The sequence below is a fragment of the Belonocnema kinseyi genome, chromosome 5, assembly GCF_010883055.1.
Source record: "Belonocnema kinseyi isolate 2016_QV_RU_SX_M_011 chromosome 5, B_treatae_v1, whole genome shotgun sequence".
In the NCBI taxonomy this organism is placed as follows: domain Eukaryota; kingdom Metazoa; phylum Arthropoda; class Insecta; order Hymenoptera; family Cynipidae; genus Belonocnema; species Belonocnema kinseyi.
The window spans coordinates 147,242,299-147,260,413 of record NC_046661.1 but is presented as its reverse complement, the minus strand read 5'-3'; the positions used below and the strand labels follow the sequence as shown (position 1 = coordinate 147,260,413).

Below are 18,115 nucleotides of genomic sequence, written 5' to 3'. Positions count from 1 at the left end.
ATATTTTTCTCCCGGTTTAAGTTTCTCCCAGTTCTCCCGATTGTCCCGTTGATACTGCGGAAAATATTGTGAACCTTTGAAGTTTAATTATTCTAAACACTTTAAAAATCATATAATTTCTAGTTGGAAACTTTCTAAAATTACAAAATGCACGAATTATGAAATACGGAATATCTCCCGGTGTAATATTTTTCTCTCGATTTTCTCCCGGTTTAAGTTTCTCCCGATTCGAGGATAAAATTCTTCGACATGAAAACTACTCACCCTGCATGATTCTAAACGCAATTCCAAATCCCTCCTCCACATCTCTGCCACACAAGATCGCCAAAACAGCAAGCTGCGTCTTCTGCTGATGATTTCCAAAAAGCGTTGGCAGTTCTCCAGCCTGCGATCCCTCAGCATCCATATCCGACAAATATCCCAAGAAAGGTCCAATAGTCCTTCCCTCTTTCTCCGCAGATCCCAAGAACTTGGCAATCTCCATCTGTCTCGAAATCGTGTTCACGTGTTTATCAATTTCCAGAGGCTCCATTTCCATCGTCAATCCCCCGCTTCCATTCTGCGAACTGACACTTCGCCTTCTCCGCTTATTTCCGAAATTCTCCACCTTCAATTCCGCTTCCAAATGTCCCTGAGCCTCCAGAAGTAAATGCGTCCTCTCACACAAATTCGTATAAGTACTCGCCTCATTTTTGTAAAACCGGATGCAAGTCATCGCCGCTCTGATATAATCCTTCATGAACAACTGCAAATGATAAAGCGTGTTCAATAATCTCCGTTTTTCCAGATTACGGCAAATATAAACGAGATATTTCTTCCAAATGAGTAAACTCGAATCTTTGCTCTTCATAGCATTCAGCAAATTCTCCACATTCTCGCTACGCAAACATCTCAGATAAACCGCGTTGAAAAACAAATCTGGCTCGACATCGTTCTCCATGACAAAGAGCAAACATTTATCAAATTCCTTCTGCTTGACAAAGAATTCGAGAATCGAGCTGCTACTTCCGTACATCAAGAGATAGTAAAGTCGCTCTTGGTAATAAACATTCTCGTTCACCGAATGTTGCGGATAATTTCCCTGACTGATGGCCTTCAGACTATTGAGTGTGTTTAAAATTTCCTGGGCAGCACTTGCGCCCGACTTGAAGCCTTGGCCATTCAGAGTTAAATTCTCGAGAATTTGCAGAATCTCGTTGAGAAGTGGAGGATCTTTCAAGGGGCGAATTTTCACGACCGCTTCGAGTTTCCTGGGACTCGTGAGTTCGACGCGGAAGTTCTGGGACTCGGAATCCTCGTTGCTGTCGAGTGATTCCGGATGGGAGAGAATTACCCAGTCGTCGAAATTTTCGTAGAGAACTTTGTCCAAACAGTGGGAGAATTTTTCTCGTGCACGCTCAAAGTATCCGACCTTGAGACAGGCCTTTCCCCAGGCTGCCCAGACACCCTGGGTGTCGAGGCCGGACTTGGTGCTGACGTCGAGGGCGAGGGTCCATTGCTCCTTTTCGGTGAGGAGGTCTCGCAATTTTCGGAAAGCGTGATCGTCAAGATCGTCGGTGGGAATGAGAGAAAGACAGTCGGACTGGACGAGAGTGGTGATGAGGTCGACCTGAGAAAGGAAACGATCGCAGTGGGCAAGTCCGGCGTTGAGACCTAGTTTTGCGCATTTAACTTTAGCGGCTACGAGGAGAGATCGAATCATTTTGATGATTAGAGCGTGGTCGATTTCGAGGTTGACTTTTCCCCCGGAAAGGGGCTGAAGAAGCTTTTTCATCTCGTCGCACTGGTCGAGGAGAAATGTGGCGTAGGCTTTGTGGTCGGAGTGAAGGTTCAGGATGGCGAGGCAGAGGGAAATGTTTGGAGCGTATTCGAAGGAAAATTCATCCCGGACGGTTTGGTTGTAAGAGTCCTCGGTTGTTAGCTTCCAGGATTCGAGGACCTCGCTGCCTGGTGTGGATGGTGCACCTAGGAAAAGAATTTTGAATGCTAAGGTTCCTTTCTATTTAAGGCACTTATGAATGAAGGAGGAGTTGACCACTCAATTTGCAAGTGCACACCGGACTTAGAAGATTTCAAAAGATTTTACAAATATTTCCAAGATTTCACAAACATTTTTTAAATTCCAAGAGATCTCACGAAAGTTCTAAAGATTTGTCAAAAATGTTAATAATTTCAAAAGAGTTCAAATATTTTAAAAGATTTCAGAAAGTTTCAGAAGATTTAAAACCTACAATTATTTTACAGATATCAAGACTTTACAAACATTTCAAAGAATACAAAAGATTTGAATGATTTCACAAAGATTTAAAAAGATTTCAAACTATTTTAGAAGATTTGAAACAATTTACAAATATATTTTAATATAAACAAAGATTTCAATGATTTTACAAAGATTCTAAAAAGATTTTAATGATTTCAAAGATCTTAAAAAATATCAATGATTTCACAAAGATTTCAATCAATTTCAGAAGTTTTCAAACGATTTCAATAATTTCAAAGATTTTTAAAGATTTAAAAGATATCAAGAAATTTCCGAATGAAAAAATTTCAAAGATCTAAACAAGATTCAATGACTTAAAAAAAAATTCCCAGATTTTACACACATTGCATAAAATACAAAAAAAATCAGAAAAACTTTATGAATTCAGAAAGATTTCAAGGATTTAAAAATATTTTAAAATATTGAAAACATTTCATAAATATTTCTAAAAATACACAAAGATTTCAATGGTTTTATAAAAATTCCAAAAAGATTTTAATGATTTAAAAGATCTTAAAAAATGTCAATGATTTGACAAAGATTTCAATAGATTTCAAAAGTTTTCAAACGATTTCAATAATTTCAAAGATTTGTAAACATTTCAAAAGATATCAAAACATTTCAGATTTAAAACATTTCAAAGTTCTAAAAAATATTTCAATGATTTCACTAAAAAATCTCAGATTTTACAAGCATTACATAAAATACAAAAGATTTCACAAAAATTCCCATGATTTCACAAAAAATTTCGAGGATTAAAAAAGATTTTTAAAGATTTTAAAAGAATTAAAAGATTTTATAAATATTTAAACAAATCTCACAAAAATTTCAATGATTTCACAAATCAAGATTTTAACAGATTTCAAAGACTACAAAAAGATTGCAATAATTTCAAAGATTTTACCAAAATTTCAATGATTTCGTAAAGATTGTAAAGATTTTAAAATATTTCAAATTAGTTTAGAAGATTGCAAACATTTTACAAATATTTTTAAAAATACACAAAGATTTCAATGATTTCACAAAGATTCTGAAAACATTTTAATGACTTCAATAATCTTAAAAAATATCAATAATGTCACAAAGATTTTTAAAGATTTAAAATATATCAAAAAATTTAAGAATTAAAACATTAAAAAATCTAAAAAATATTTCAATGATTTCACGAAAAAAAATCCCAGATTTTACACACGTTGCATAAAATACAAAAGATCTCAGAAAAACTTCCATGAATTCACAAAGATTCCAAGGATTTAAAAGATTTCACAAATATTTATTAATTTATCAAATATTATTTAGATAATTTAAAACATTTTAGAAATATTTTTAAAAATGCACAAAGATTTTAATGATTTCACAAAGATTTTTAAAGATTTCAAACATTTTAACACTATTTAAAAAAAACACAAAGATTTCAAGTATCTCAAAGATTTCATAAATATTTAATAGACTTCAAAAGATTTCTTAAAAGTTTCAAAATTTTTTAAAATATTTCAATGGTTTCACAAAGAATTCAGAGATTTGAAAAGATGTCGAGGAATATAAAAGATTTTAAAGATTTCGAAAGAGTTCGAATAGATTTTAAAGATTTCACAAAGATTCAACAGATGTCATAAACATTTTAAAGTTTTCAATAATTTCACATTAATTTCAAAAATAATTCAAATATTTACTAAGATTTCATAAAGATTGCCAATATTTCACAAATAATTGATAGATTTCAAAAGATTTAAAAATATTTCAGAAGCTTTCCAATTTTTTAAAAATATTTTTAAAATTTTCACAGATTCAAAATATTTCGAATAAATTTCAAAAGATTACAAAGATTTAAATTTTTTTAAAGGTTCCCAAAGATTTCAGATATAAAAAGATTTCAAATATTTAAGAAATTTCAAAGTCTTCACAAAAATGTCATTATTTCAAAGACTTCAAAATATTTCAAAAGATATCAAAGATTTCACGAACAAAGATTTAAAAGATTTCAGGAATATTTGAAATATTTTACAAAAATTTCAATCAGTTCCGATAGATTTCAAAAAAATTCAGATTTTAAAAGATTTCAAAGAATTTCATAATATTTGAAAGATGTCACAACGATCCAATATTACATAAACATTTGATAGATTTATCAAAGATTTCAAAATATTTTAAAGATCTAAAAAGAACTCAGAACATTTCCAAGATTTCGCAAGGATTTAAAAAAATCCACAAAGATTTTAAGATAGTTTCAAATATTTTAGAAGATTTAAATGATTTCGCAAAGATGTTAACAGATGTCACAATCATTAAAAAGATTTCATAAATATTTCACGAAGATTTCAAAACTTTTTAAAATATCTCCATCAATTCATACGGATTTCAAAAATTTTTAAATATTTCAAAGATTTCGATGATTTCAAAATATTTCAGAACATTTCAAAGATTACAAATACATTTGAAAGATTTCACAAAGATTAAAAAGATTTAAAAATATTTTAAAACATTTAAGAAGATTTAGATAATTTCGCAAAGATTTAACAGAAGTCATAAACATTTCAACTGTTTCACATATAAATATCAAAAATATTTCAAATACTATTTTATAAGATTTCATAAAGATTGCCTATATTTCACAAATATTTGATAGATTCCAAAAGATTTCTCAAAGGTTTCAAAGATTTAAAAAAGGATTTCAATAATTTCACACAGATTTAAAAGATATAAAACCCAGATAAAAATGTACGCGCACGATGATGGCGTTTTGACTCGCACGCGTGCGGATTGTTCCACACCCGATCAGATATATGCGCAGTCAATTGCGACGCATATCGCTCGCACGCATGAAGGTCGCACGCATGACGGTGACATGCGATCTCTAAATTTATGATTTATGTTAAACACAACCGATTATTCATTCAAATTAGGGAAATTGCTCATAGTAATAGTAAAGATTATCGTTTTTATTATTTGATTGTGTAGATTTCTAAAAATAAAAAAGCACCATACTAAAAGAGAAAAATAAGGTTATATTTGGACGTCAACACCGCCAAACACTTCACTTTAACCATATTACACTAAAACACAAAAGTATGAACATCACTATAAAATTGAACAAAATCAAATTCAAGATTAAAAATGTATTAATTTATTGAAAAAATAAGTACTGAAAGTTCGAAAAATTCGATTAAACATTGAAGATGCATTTTTGCAAATACTTCAAAAAATTCCTAAACAGTAATTCTAAATTTTTTGCAATTAAAATTACTATGGAATTCATCATTAATTTTCGGCAGGATGGACGCACGCGTGCGTCACGGACAGCCTGTCATACGCAGTCATACGTGAAGTACGCCGTGATGGCATGCCTCGCACGCATGCGCGCACCGTGCGTCGAACGATTGTTATCTGGGAGGGATTTAAAATATTTCAAAGGTTTAAAAACATTTTAATGATAAAATGAAATAAAAACATTGAAACTGTTTCTCACCTATAGCCGCTTGTTGTTGTAAAGTCGTCTGCAGCTTGCAATCCTTGCAAACCATCACCGGAACCGAATTCGGATATCCAGCGACTCTCATCCGATGTTGCGAACACATTGCACAAACGACCCTCCCACACCTTCTGCAATGATGCCTCCTATTGAACATAGAAAATATCACTTCCTTACAACAACTACACTCCTTCGCCTGATCATTCGGAATCCACTCCTCCTTGGTCGGAACAGTAGCAGGCATCACAAATTCATTCCCTCCCTGGTCATCGCTTTCCAAAAGCTGCGCATCTCTCGTCTTCGTATCAACCCCATCGCGCTGAAAAGCGAATCTAAAATCCAGCGACTTCCCGGCATAAAACCTAATCACCTTATCAAAACTCTCTATCGAAATATTCGCCTCGGGCAGCTTTCCCTCCACCACATTCAATGTCCTCTGCAAACTCTTAAACTTGCAGTTCATCAACAACTGTTCCAGCATCAACAACGGATCCCTTATCAAATGAACGTACAATCCCTTCTCCTTGTCATCCAACTCATCCAAAATATCGATTCCAATTAACGCCTTTCTATATTTCAAAGTCTTCGTCGCCTTACAATGCTCGAGCAAAAATTTCACCACAAATCGCATCGCTCTCGTTTTCTCCAATCGTTTCAAAACCCCTTTGCAGATCGCTAACGACTGGTTCAGCGGCAAAGCCTGGAGAAGTTTCTTCGCGTGTTTAAAGTCCTCTTCCTCATTTCTCAACAAACCCAGTAACAAGTCCCGAGTAACCAAGGTGTGCATCTCGGAGGAAAATCGCTGGTATTCTAGCCACTCGAGACACAACTCGAATTTATTTTCCTTGATCAAGGACTGAATGACCCGACCAGGATCGGTTTTTTCTGTACAATTCACCACGTCGAACCATCTCGCATCCTTGAGATTAATTTCGCTCTCGCAATAAGGGAGGATCTTTCGGAAAATCATGATTCTACAAAGAGTTTCGCTCATTTTCACTTTGCAATGCGATGGAAGATTTTCGCTTTCGTGATGATGCAAAGCGTGGAGTAAAGCGTCTTCGCAAATTTCCATTGGCCACTTGTGCATATTGAGGAGAATCGTTTGAACGAGAATGTTGATGTCTTTAATCTGGTAGATGTAATTGAGAATTCGCTCCTCGTTTCGAGAACTCAAGAGACTTAGAATTTTATCCTTGAAGCATTGCAATTCGACATTCTTTGCTAGGAAATTATCAGGAATTGCATTGATAACATCGAGGGATTCTTGGTACTTTTCTGTTTTTAGAGATTCTTCGAAGAAGGACCAGAGAGTTTTTAATGGAAGATTCTCTTGAACACTGGCGATAACTCGATTGTCGTTGAAAAGAGTGCTGAGCATTTTTGTCCAGGGAGAGTTGAGAACGTTTTCGAGACAAACGGTGCGTTGAGTATTTTCGCAATCGGTTTCCAGAATCGTGGGACTTTCCTCGTGAATTCGCTGAACGAGATAGGAAAGGAGCCAGCAGTGTCCTTCGAGATATCGAAGCAAGGAAGGCTTGGCGATTCTTGATTTCCAGTCTGGACTCTCGAGCAAAGATTTATCCTCTTCTTTCTCCTCTTCCTGTTCCTCCTCGAAAGTGTAGTTTAGTTTGAACTCGTATTTAAAGGCTAGAGATTTGTAATTGCTCTCGTCGAGGGATTGAAAATATTCTAAACTAGGTATCATGGAATGCAAATTGTTCCCTTCAGAGTTCGTTTTTAGAAAATTTGAGTAACGCTGAATTAGTTCAGGAAGACGGATTTCTAATTTTGAATCTTCGGCTTTGGCTTTTTTGTTGTAATTTTTGAAGTAGTTAAGCATGCCGGTTTCCAGGTCGTCATTTAAAGTCTGGGGATTAAAAACCTGTCGAAAATTGTGAAATTCAGAAAATTGGTTAACAATTAGATTTCAATTTCGGTCATTTTAAACGTTTAATTATTTACAATCTCACAGCAATTTAAAGATTAAATAAATTAGAATTCTACACTTAAAAAACGAGACAACCGCCAATTTTGAATTGGAAGTGTTTTTTTTTTAACATAAGATTTCGCATAAAAAATTTAATTCCCTGACAATATCTCTGTGCAAAAATGAAGAATCTTCAAAGTTTGATTTTCTTAAATTCAAATTTAAATTATTTCAAATTCAAAACATTCTAAAATGCAGAATTTAAACAATAAAGTGTTGAAGAAATTCACGATTCCAAACTTTAAAACTCTTCTGAATTCGAAGTGTTTTAAAATGAAAATGAAGATATTTAAAAATTATTACTTTTGAGTGCAAACGTTGAAAAATAAACGTTTTTAAAGTAGCAGCCTTCAAAATTTAATAAATCGTTCGAGGCCTAAAAATTGAGACATTCTCTAATAACACGAATCATTAGCAAATTTCTGTGATCTCAAACTCAATAATTGAAGCCTTAAAAGCTTCTCGATTTTAAACTTCGTTTTAAACTGCAACCTTTTTCAAATTCCAGGCTGTGAAATTAAAATATTTTAATTTAAATAGACTAAAATTAATAAATGTCACTATAAATTAAAAAATGTAATGTTCCAAACTGAAAAGTTAGAACTATGAAATCTTAACCATTCAGAATTAAATCAACTGTTTAGCTATTTATGCTTCAGTTTTTAACATTTTTAAATTAAATTTTTTAATTATTGAATTCTTATTATTATTTTTTATTATTAAGCTCTATTCTTACATTTTTCGAGATAGAACTTTCTCTGAGAAAAACTGTACAATTTAATTCGCCTCTTTTGTCAAAATGTCCCGTTAATAAAAATTGTCTTTAAAATTGTTTAAACTTGAAATTAAAGGATTAGAGATTAAGAGAAATTATTAGAAATAAAAAATTAAAAACTCATTATTGTTTAAATATTAAGCCTTTTGATTTTAAACAGTTAACTTTATAAACTCTGGAATTTAAAATTTTTGAATTTTGAAAAATATATATTTACAACTAATAAATTTTAAATAATTTAATTTTGAATATTTTACAATAAAAATGATCCAATTTACTTTACGTTTCATTTCAAATTATTTAATCATTAAAATTTGTACTTTTTAATTTGATAATAGACAATTAGAAATTAAGAGAGTTAAAAATACAAAAATTTTAAACTTACAATTAGTTATCTATTAAGGGTTTTGATTTGAAGCTGTTTAATGATGAAAATTCTCAATTAAAAAATTGTTAATTATTTACAATTGGTATATTAAATTTGAAACGCTTTAAACTGTGAAATTGTCTAATTATAAAGTTTTTAATCTTAAATTAGTCGATTTGGAGCATTCCCTAATAAAAAAATTCATTTTTTTTTCTTTTTATTATACTTTTTTATTTTATTTGTTAATTTTTAAATTTCAAACTAAACAATTAAAAATTAAAAGCTTCAATATACATATTTAAAAAAAGTAGTTTTCAAAATCCTCTGCCATTAACTGGTATTCCAATTCAGCAGCAATATTGGTTTAAAAATTACTTTTTTGTAAATTAAATACTTAAAAGAAAAATCTAAACCTAGTGATAACAAATTAATTTTTAGGCTTTCATATCCGCGGACTCTTTTGATTTCAGTCGGATGTCCTATCGTCACACTTTTTCCTCAGGAGGAAATATAAAAAGAGGGAAAATTAGGAAAGGGAAAGTAGGAGGAGTGATAAGGAATGAAGGGACGAGAAGTAGAGGAAGTGGGAGAAAAGAAGGGGAGGAATAGTAGGGGAAATTGTTTGAATGAGGAGTGCGGGAAAAGAGGAAAGTGAAAGTAGGGGGAATTACAAGAATAAGGGGAGCGGAAATAACAGGAATAAGGAGAGGGGAAATAACAGGAAATGAGAACAAGATAATAGAGGAGAAATAACACAAGGGAAAGTAGGCAGAGTGAGGAGAAATGAGAAGAGGGGAATAAGGGAAGTGACGGGAGAGAAAGTAGGAGAAATGATGGCGAGATGGTTCCTGAAAAAGAGGCGCGGGAAATGAGGGAAATAAGAGGAGGAGAAGGGGGAGGAAATGAGCAAAACGAAAGTAGGGTAGTGAAGGTAGATAAGCGGAGAGGGAGTAGGTGAAATTAGGTCACAAATGACAGAATGTGGGGTAGGAGAAGAGATGGGAGAGAACATAGGGTAAATGGAAAGTTAAAAAAAAATGAGGGGTGTGGAAGTAAGAGGAGGTAGAGGAATCGGAATGTATGAGAAGTGCGGATTAAATAGGGAATGGGAAGTAGGGGAAATGAGGATAATAAGGGGAGAGGAAGTAAGGGAAAGAGAAGTAGGGTACATAAGTCGAGCGGAAGTAGGGGAATCGTAGTGTATGAGAGGTGCGGGGAAAAGAGGGAATGGAAAGTAGATGAAATGAGGGAAGTAAGTGAAGAAGTGAGAGGTCCTGAGAGGAAGGTGAGTAGGGGAAGAAAGGGTCATTGAGGACAAATTAGCGCAGTATGAAACGAGAGAAATGCGGGAAGGGGAAGTAGGCTCAGTGAGAGGAAAGGGGAAGTGATGAAGTAGGGGAAATAAAAAAGAGGAGGAAAAGGGAAATGAGCGGAGGCGAAGTAGGGGAAATTAGAGGAAGGAAAAGTAGAAGAATTGAGGGGAAATGAGGGAGGAAAAGCATGGGTTGGATGACCCAATTAACGTCCTAATAGGCAACGAAACCCTTTTTTCTAGGCCAACAGTGCATACTTTGAACAATTTTTTTTCTTAATAAAAGAACAGTAACAATTCGAGAAGTCTAAATTAATTTTTCTTACCTTAATAACTGGCGAGTCCGCAAATTCGTTCGCCATCGCGAAAATTGATCTTGAATCCTGCATCAGATCTAAATCTTGCCATGCCAGTTCATTCAAACTTTCCATTGGTCCGAACAATTTAAAATCCCAGGCCAAAGTCCCGAGCAATTTTGACCTAAGAGTTGATAAAGTTACAAGTCCCAAGTCCCCAACTTCATATCCGGTGATCATCAGCGAAACTGCGTGTCTTAAATCATTAAATGAAGGGTCCTCGGCCCAAAAGTAAAGAAGCGAATGCAAAAATAGGAGATTCCAAAGATTGAGGAAAAAGGCGAGAGTGTGATCTCCATCTAATAATTCGCTCAGATCCAAAGAAGAGAGAATTGAGGTCTTTTTTAAAATTGCTCGAATCTCCGGATGTTTGGAGAAATTTTCAAGCTCCTTGGAACTTAGAGTCGAAGCTCCGAGTGATAGCTTACGTAAGGTTTGTAAAAGGTCGGTTAAAATTTCAGAAACGTAGAGATTCGGGTCACAAGAATGATTTTCTGGGCTTTTCTGAAATTTTCAGAATTTAATATTAATATTTAAAGCTAAATAAGTATAAGTTTTATATTGCAGGCCGCGGACTCATTTCAGAAGTTCAAAATAGTCTCAATAGTAGCATACATTTGTTTAAATTATAACAAAATTGTATCACGAGTTTTTTAAATATTAAATGGAGAGGTTCACTGTTTTCTTAATAAAACATACATCACCCATAAAAAAGCGTAACCAAAATTATGCAATATTCAACTAAAATAGGATTTTCAGTTTAAGAACTAAACTAATTTTCAACAAAAAAAGAAACCAATTTTCATTAAAATAGCTCATTTTTCAACCAAAGAAATGAATTTCTTATTAAAATGGTGAATCTTTAATAACAAAAATTAACTTTCAACAAAAGACTATTTTTCAACCAAGTAAATTTATTTATAATCAGATAGAAGAATTTTTCAATTAAAATAATGAATATTTAACTGAAATAAATTAACCTACTTGAATTTTTTACCAAAAAGAAAATTTTAAAAGAATGAGATTAACTGTTAAAGAAAACCAAAAATATGCTACTAAAAAAAGTAGATTTGTCACAAAAATAAAAGAAATTTTAATTAAAAAAGACAAATTTGCATCCAAATTGTTAAATTGGATACCTGACCAAAAAAATTTGAATTTTCAACCAATAAGATCAATTTTCTACAAAAAAGATGAATTTTCCACAAATTATATGAATATTCTAGAAAATATCAATTTTTTGACCAAATAGTTGAATTTTCATCCGAAAAATATAAAATTTGAACAAAAAATAAAACAGTTGAATTTTCACTTAAAAATTTGATTCTTAACAACAACAAAATCGGATTTTCAGAAAAACAGTTCAATTTTCGGTAAAAAGATTTCCTGTTCATCCAAAGAAAAAACCAGTTTTAAATCAATCAAAAGAATTTTTAATTAAAATGATGAACCTTCAATAAAACAAAATTATTTTTCAACCAAAAAGTTTATTTTCCAACCAAGTAAATTTATTTTTGACCTAAACGTTGAACTTTCAACAAAAGTAATGAATATTTAACTAGAATTTTGAATTATAAACCAGGAAAATCAATTTTCAACTTAAATGATGTATCATTAACTAGTCTAATTGAATTTTTGACCCAGAGATGAATTTTAAACCAAGAAGATTAATTTCTACCAAAAAAATATTAATTTTCAATTTAAAAAAATCATTTTTAAACCAAATTTGAACAAATGAATTTTTAATAAAAAAAATCATGTTCAACTTAAGAGACGAATTTTTATTTGAAATTATGGAATATTTAATTGGAATAATAGTTACATTTTCAGTTTACAAAACAATAAATTTTCAACCAAAAAAAGAAACAAATTTTCAACAAAATAGTTAAATTTCCAGCAAAAAATTCCTTTTCAACCTAATAAATTAATTTTTAATAAAAGAGTTTAACTTTCAACCAAGTAATTTTGTTTCCAACCTAAAAGATAAAATTTTCAACTAAAATTATAAATATTTAACTGTAATACTTAGATTTTTGTCCGAAAATAAGTACTTTTAAATAAGAAGATTAAGCTACAAGGAAAAAGATAACTATATATAAATTTTCAACCAAAATAGGGCATTCAAATTTTCAGTTGAACTGATGAATTTTCTAAAAAAAAGGCGAATTTTTCACAAACTACTTCAATTTCTCCATTTTTTTCAAAAATAAATAAAAATTTAATAATAAATTATGATTCAATTAGAGTAAACTGAGATAATTTGAAAAATCTGCGACTGTAGAGAAATTAGAAATCAAATTTCTAAATTGACCAAAATGATGAAAATAATGAAAACTTGAATTTTACTGCGATCAAAGGTAAAATTCCCATTTTTAAAATTAAATTTCTGGTCTTTTCCGGGTTTCGCGGATATGTTTAAAGACAAGTGAAATTAATTTTGTTTAAATAACAAAATACTTGCATTGTTTAAAAAATATTAATAATTGCCTAAATCCGAGACCTGATATTAGATTCAATTTAAATTTAATTTGCGACTTACGTTTTCCTCAGAGTTGCAATTCAAAATAACGTAACCCCATTGTGAGTTAGAAACTTTCTGAGAGTTTGTATGATTATCACAAGTGAGTTTTGGGCAACAGTTGACGAGAATACTGTAGACCAAGTTTACTTGAAGTTTATTCGCTATCAATTCAAGTTCACTAGGTTCGACATTTAAATCGAATATTTGATGGCCAAAGTAAGAATGAAGTGGATTTTTTAGAATATTAGATTCCGTTATCACCGAAGAGTCATCTGCAAATAAATTAAAATTAAAAAAAAAATGCAAATTTTTAAATTTCAAGGAATTAAAAAAAAAAACACTCTAACCATTAATTATCGTTTGTAGAATCTGCAGATGCGAGTAGACCTTCTCCAGATAATTATTTCCGTTTCCGCAAAGATAAATGATTTCCTTGAAGCTTTGCTGTCCCAATGCGCCGTTGCTAGTGTCTTTATTATCTAGATTCTCGGTCACATTCTGCGAAAATTTAAAAGATCTTAGTTTCTCAGCCAACTCTCTCCAGAAATCATTTTTCTCCTTCAACTGTTTCGCGTTCAGTGGAATTCTAGCATCGCAAAAAACCTCCAGAAGAGAAGATTCTAATTTAGATTCATAGAGTAAGTGATGAATCCTGGAGAAAAATTCCTGAGAACTGGTGTTTTCTAATTGTTTGCAGAATTTTAAATGCTTCGAGGCTAAGTCGCAGAGGCTCATTGAAGTCTGACGAGTTTGGCCCATCGTCAGTGCCAAATCGAGAACAGTCAGAGTTAATATTTCTTTGCTTCCGAAGCTTTTTGACTTTAGGGGCCGAGTATTCGCTTCTTGGGTGGCTAAAAATGTTTCCAAGTGGCTGGTGATTCGCGAGGATTGAAATCCTTCTTGAGCGGCTTGACGAATATTCTAGAAATTTTTTATTGGGAGTTATGAATAAAACTCATGGTGTCTACTCAAATCGTGGACAAAAAAATTCCCTGACAATTACAGGTTTTGTTTCCAGATATTTTAATGTTTTTTCCAGGTATAATTTTTTGTAGTGTGGAGCCATGAAAATAGTTTGCATTTTTTTTAAAACAATCTACTCGGAATATATGTATATACAGTTTTGCAAGTTTATTATAAATAATGATTTTTTTTTTTTTAGTTTCTAGGGATTAAATTAATATGCACTATCGGTTAATTAAATTTTTTTTAACAAGCTAAATAAATTTTTAATAAAATTAATGATTTCTAAACTAAGTAGTTGAATTTTCAACTAAAAAATATCAGCTTTTAACCAAAAATTAAATAGATTCATTTTCAGTTCAAAAAATTAATTTTCCACTCTAAAAATTGAATCTAAGGTGATGAATTTTTAACTAAAACGATTAAACTTCAACTGAAATACATGAATTTTAACTAAATAATTTAACTATAACCAAGTAGTTTTATTTTCAACCTAAAAAATGAAATTTCCACTAAAAAAATGAATATTTGTTTGAATACTTGAATCCTCAACCGAAAAGATACATTTTCAAAAAAGAAGATTAATTTTCTGCACAAAATGACGATCTTTCAACAAAATACATAAATTTTCAACGAATTAGTTGAATTTTTAAATAAAAAAAAAACCAAATTTCAACCAAATAGTAGAATTTTGATTTAGAAAAGATCAGTTATTTTGAACACAAAAAATGTATTTACAACTAAAATTATAAATATTTTACTGGAATACTGGAATTTTCAAATAATATGATTAACTTCTACCAAGAGACAAATTCTTACCAAAAAGACCAATTTTTCAACAAAATACATGAATTCCCATCTAAACAAGGTAAATTGTCAACCAAAAATTAAACAGTTGAATTTTTAACAAAAAATATTAACGTCTATTCAACTAAATGAATTTCCAACTCAAAAGAAGGAGCATGCAATGAAAATAATTACATTTTCGATTTTTTAAAAATTGCAACCAAAAAAAAAACTTTTTTAAACAAAAAGTAATTAAATTTTCAATCAAAGATATAGCCCTGCAAATAGTAATTTTTCAACGAAGTAGTTCAAATCTCAACTAAATAGTTGAATTAAAAAAAAAAAAGGTGGATTCTCAATGAAAAATGTATGAGTTACATTTTTAGTGAAAAAAAATTATGAAAAAAAAAAAATTTTCAAAAAATAATCACGATATTAACCAAAGCGATAAATATTCAACTAAAATTATGAATGTTTAACTGAAATAGATGAATTTTAAACCAAAAAGATGGATTTTTTACAAAACAATTTAACTTTCACCAAGTATTTTTATTTTCAACCACAAAAATGAATTTTCGCCTGACATGATTAACTGGATAACTTGCATTTTTAACAAAAAAGGTTAACTTTCAAAGAAGAAGAATAATTTTTTACCAAAAAGGATGATTTGTCCATAAAATTAAATGAATTTTCAACGAGATAGTTGAATTTTTAACTAAAAAAGACCAAACTAGTGAATTTTTAACTAAAATTGTGAATCTTCAACTGAATTAGTTGAATTTTAAACACAAAAAATGAGTGTATAACTGAAATTACAAATCTTTCACTGGAATAGCTGCATTTTCAAAAAAAAAACAAGAAAAAAAAACGAATTTTCAACCAAAAAGATTAAGTTTCATCAAAAAGAGACCAATTTCTACTAGAAAACAGTTAAAATTTTTGTTAAAAATATTAATGTCCAGACAGAGATGAATTTTTAACTAAAATGAAGGAATACCCAATGAAAATAATTTCATTTTCAGCTAATAAAAATGTAAAAAAAACTAATTTAAACAAAAAATAATTAAACTTTCAATCAAAGATATAGACCTGCGGATAATACATTTTTAACAAAGTAGTTCAAATCTCAACTAAATACTTGAATATTTAGACTAAAAAGGTGGATTTCTCAATGCAAAATTTAGGAGTTACATTTTTAGTTAAAAAAGAATTATCAACAAAAAAACAAATTAAAAAAATAGTAACTTTATTAACCAAAGTGATGAATATTCAACTAAAATGATGAATGTTTAACTGAAATAGATCATTTCTACATCAAAAAGATGAATTTTTTACAAAAGAATTTTACTTTCACCAATTATTTTTATTTTCAACCACAAAAATTAATTTTAACAAAAAAAATAATGAATATTTAACTGGAATACTTGTATTTTCTTTTAAAAAATGTGAATTTTCAACGAAATAGTTGAATTTTTAACTGAAAAAGACAAATTTTCAACAAAATACATTAATTTTCAACTAAAAAAGATAAATTTTTAATCAAATAGTAAATAATAAAATTTTCAGTTAAAAAAATTAATCTACAACCACAGAGATGAATGTTCAACTAAAATGATTTTTTAAACAAAATAATGAATTTTCAACCAAAAATTGAAACGTTTAATTTTTAGCTTAAAAAAATTAATTAATATTTAACCAATGAGATGAATATTTAACTAAAATGATGGAATATTTAACTGGCATAGTTAATTTTTCATTTAAAAAGATTAATTGCACCTAAATAAGAAAAGAATTTTCAAAAAATAGTTAAATACAGTAATATAAAGCTACTTTTACAAAAGAAGAATAATTGTTATTCAATTTGATATTGTAATTAAAACAAAAAATTAAGCACACTCTTGGAAAAATTGTCTAACTATAAAAATTCCCTGAAATTTCCAGGATTTCCAGGTATATGAAAATTTTCTGAGAATTCCAGGTTTTCCAGACAAGGTAGACAACCGGAAAATTATCTAGATAAGATTTAAATCTTGTTGATGAAGGAGTGAAATTGGTAGATTTCAATAATTTCATACCTGTAAAACTGAAGCAGCAGATTTATTTATGGGAGAATTCACAACGTGAACGGGACTCAAATAATTATTTAAATCCTGTCTGAAAAGCCGGATTGCTTTTGAAAATCGAACTTCACCATCAAGTTGAGTTCCTTTCATGTTGAACATCTGAAACAATTGCAATACGCATGTCAAAAAAAAAAAAATACAAATTATTATTCATCATGAGTAGGATTCTAATATTATTTATTCTAGGACTTGGAATAAAATACACTGAAGGAATTTGGCCCCCTTCGTATAAGGTAATTAATTTCTCATATAATTTTTTTCTTTCTTTTAGTAATGACTCTAATTTCAGAACTAAAAATATTGTGCAAAGTATGAGAAATAATAATTCAGGCCAACTAGTTCAATGATTGATAGAGAAAATACATATTTCAATTATTATTTACTTCAATCAGGTAGATTTGGAGGACAAGCAATCTTTTGTAATTTCTTCGGACGAGGATTACAATGAAAATGAAAATGAAATGATTAAACGGGAGGATCTAGCAGAAATCGAATCTTTTGCAGAAGATGAACATAAATACGAACCATTGCATTCCCACGTGGAAAATTTTAATAAAAGAGAGGCTGAAAAAGTAGACAGACTTTCTCGAAGTATTTATTTGCACCCAATAACGGAGGCGCCTTTTATAGAAGAACCTAAACCATTTATCGCTGGGTTCAAATCCGAACTGAACAAGGTTCAAATTTAATTATTTAAAATATGCGATGAGTATGTAAAAGTATATTCAAAATCAAATTTTTTTTTAAATCAGGCTTCGGACATTTTTTAACAATACAACTATTTTGTTACTATTTGGAAAACAATGACACTAATGCAACTTTTCTCTCAAATTGCAATTGTATTTTCACTTTTGTTAACTTTCTTTAAAATATGATTTAATAATGAAATTCCATTAAGTAAACATGGTTGCTGAAAAACTTTATTTTCAATTTCTCTGACTTTTCCCTGGCCATTAATATTCAAAGAACAGAATTTAAACATTTTATAGACAGAATAAAATAATAAGATTTAAAATTAACATTTGAAATATTTAAATTTACTTTTTTATTTCAAGTAAAAATATGACTTCATGTCATAAAAGATGAATTTTCAACCTACAAATATAAATTTTTAACTAAATGATCGAATTTTTAACCAAAAAACATTTAACTTAAACCAAAATACTTTATATTTTCAACCAAATAATTGAATT

At 30.2% G+C, this 18,115-nt stretch overlaps 2 protein-coding genes across 4 annotated transcripts in view; one reads left to right on the top strand and one right to left on the bottom strand.

Moving 5' to 3' along the window:
* The window catches only part of LOC117172341 (zinc finger FYVE domain-containing protein 26 homolog), a 58,909-nt gene that overhangs the window by 13,981 nt on the left and 26,813 nt on the right, over window positions 1-18,115 (bottom strand). Inside the window, exons 3-8 of the mRNA XM_033360150.1 lie at window positions 16,875-17,021; window positions 13,398-13,548; window positions 13,069-13,322; window positions 10,500-11,033; window positions 5,727-7,614; window positions 265-1,965 (exon numbers count right to left, since the gene is read on the bottom strand). Of these exons, the coding sequence (XP_033216041.1) occupies window positions 265-1,965; window positions 5,727-7,614; window positions 10,500-11,033; window positions 13,069-13,322; window positions 13,398-13,548; window positions 16,875-17,021 (4,675 nt within the window). The remainder of the gene's footprint in view (window positions 1-264; window positions 1,966-5,726; window positions 7,615-10,499; window positions 11,034-13,068; window positions 13,323-13,397; window positions 13,549-16,874; window positions 17,022-18,115) is intronic.
* The window catches only part of LOC117172342, a 5,961-nt gene continuing 4,896 nt past the window's right edge, over window positions 17,051-18,115 (top strand). Inside the window, exons 1-2 of one of the 3 annotated variants that reach the window (XM_033360151.1) lie at window positions 17,051-17,155; window positions 17,315-17,599. Coding sequence is in view for 1 of the 3 variants with exons in the window: in XM_033360154.1 (XP_033216045.1) it covers window positions 17,078-17,155; window positions 17,315-17,599 (363 nt within the window). In the remaining 2 variants the exon portion in view is untranslated. The remainder of the gene's footprint in view (window positions 17,156-17,314; window positions 17,600-18,115) is intronic. The other 2 variants (XM_033360154.1, XM_033360153.1) reach the window with 2 other exon arrangements.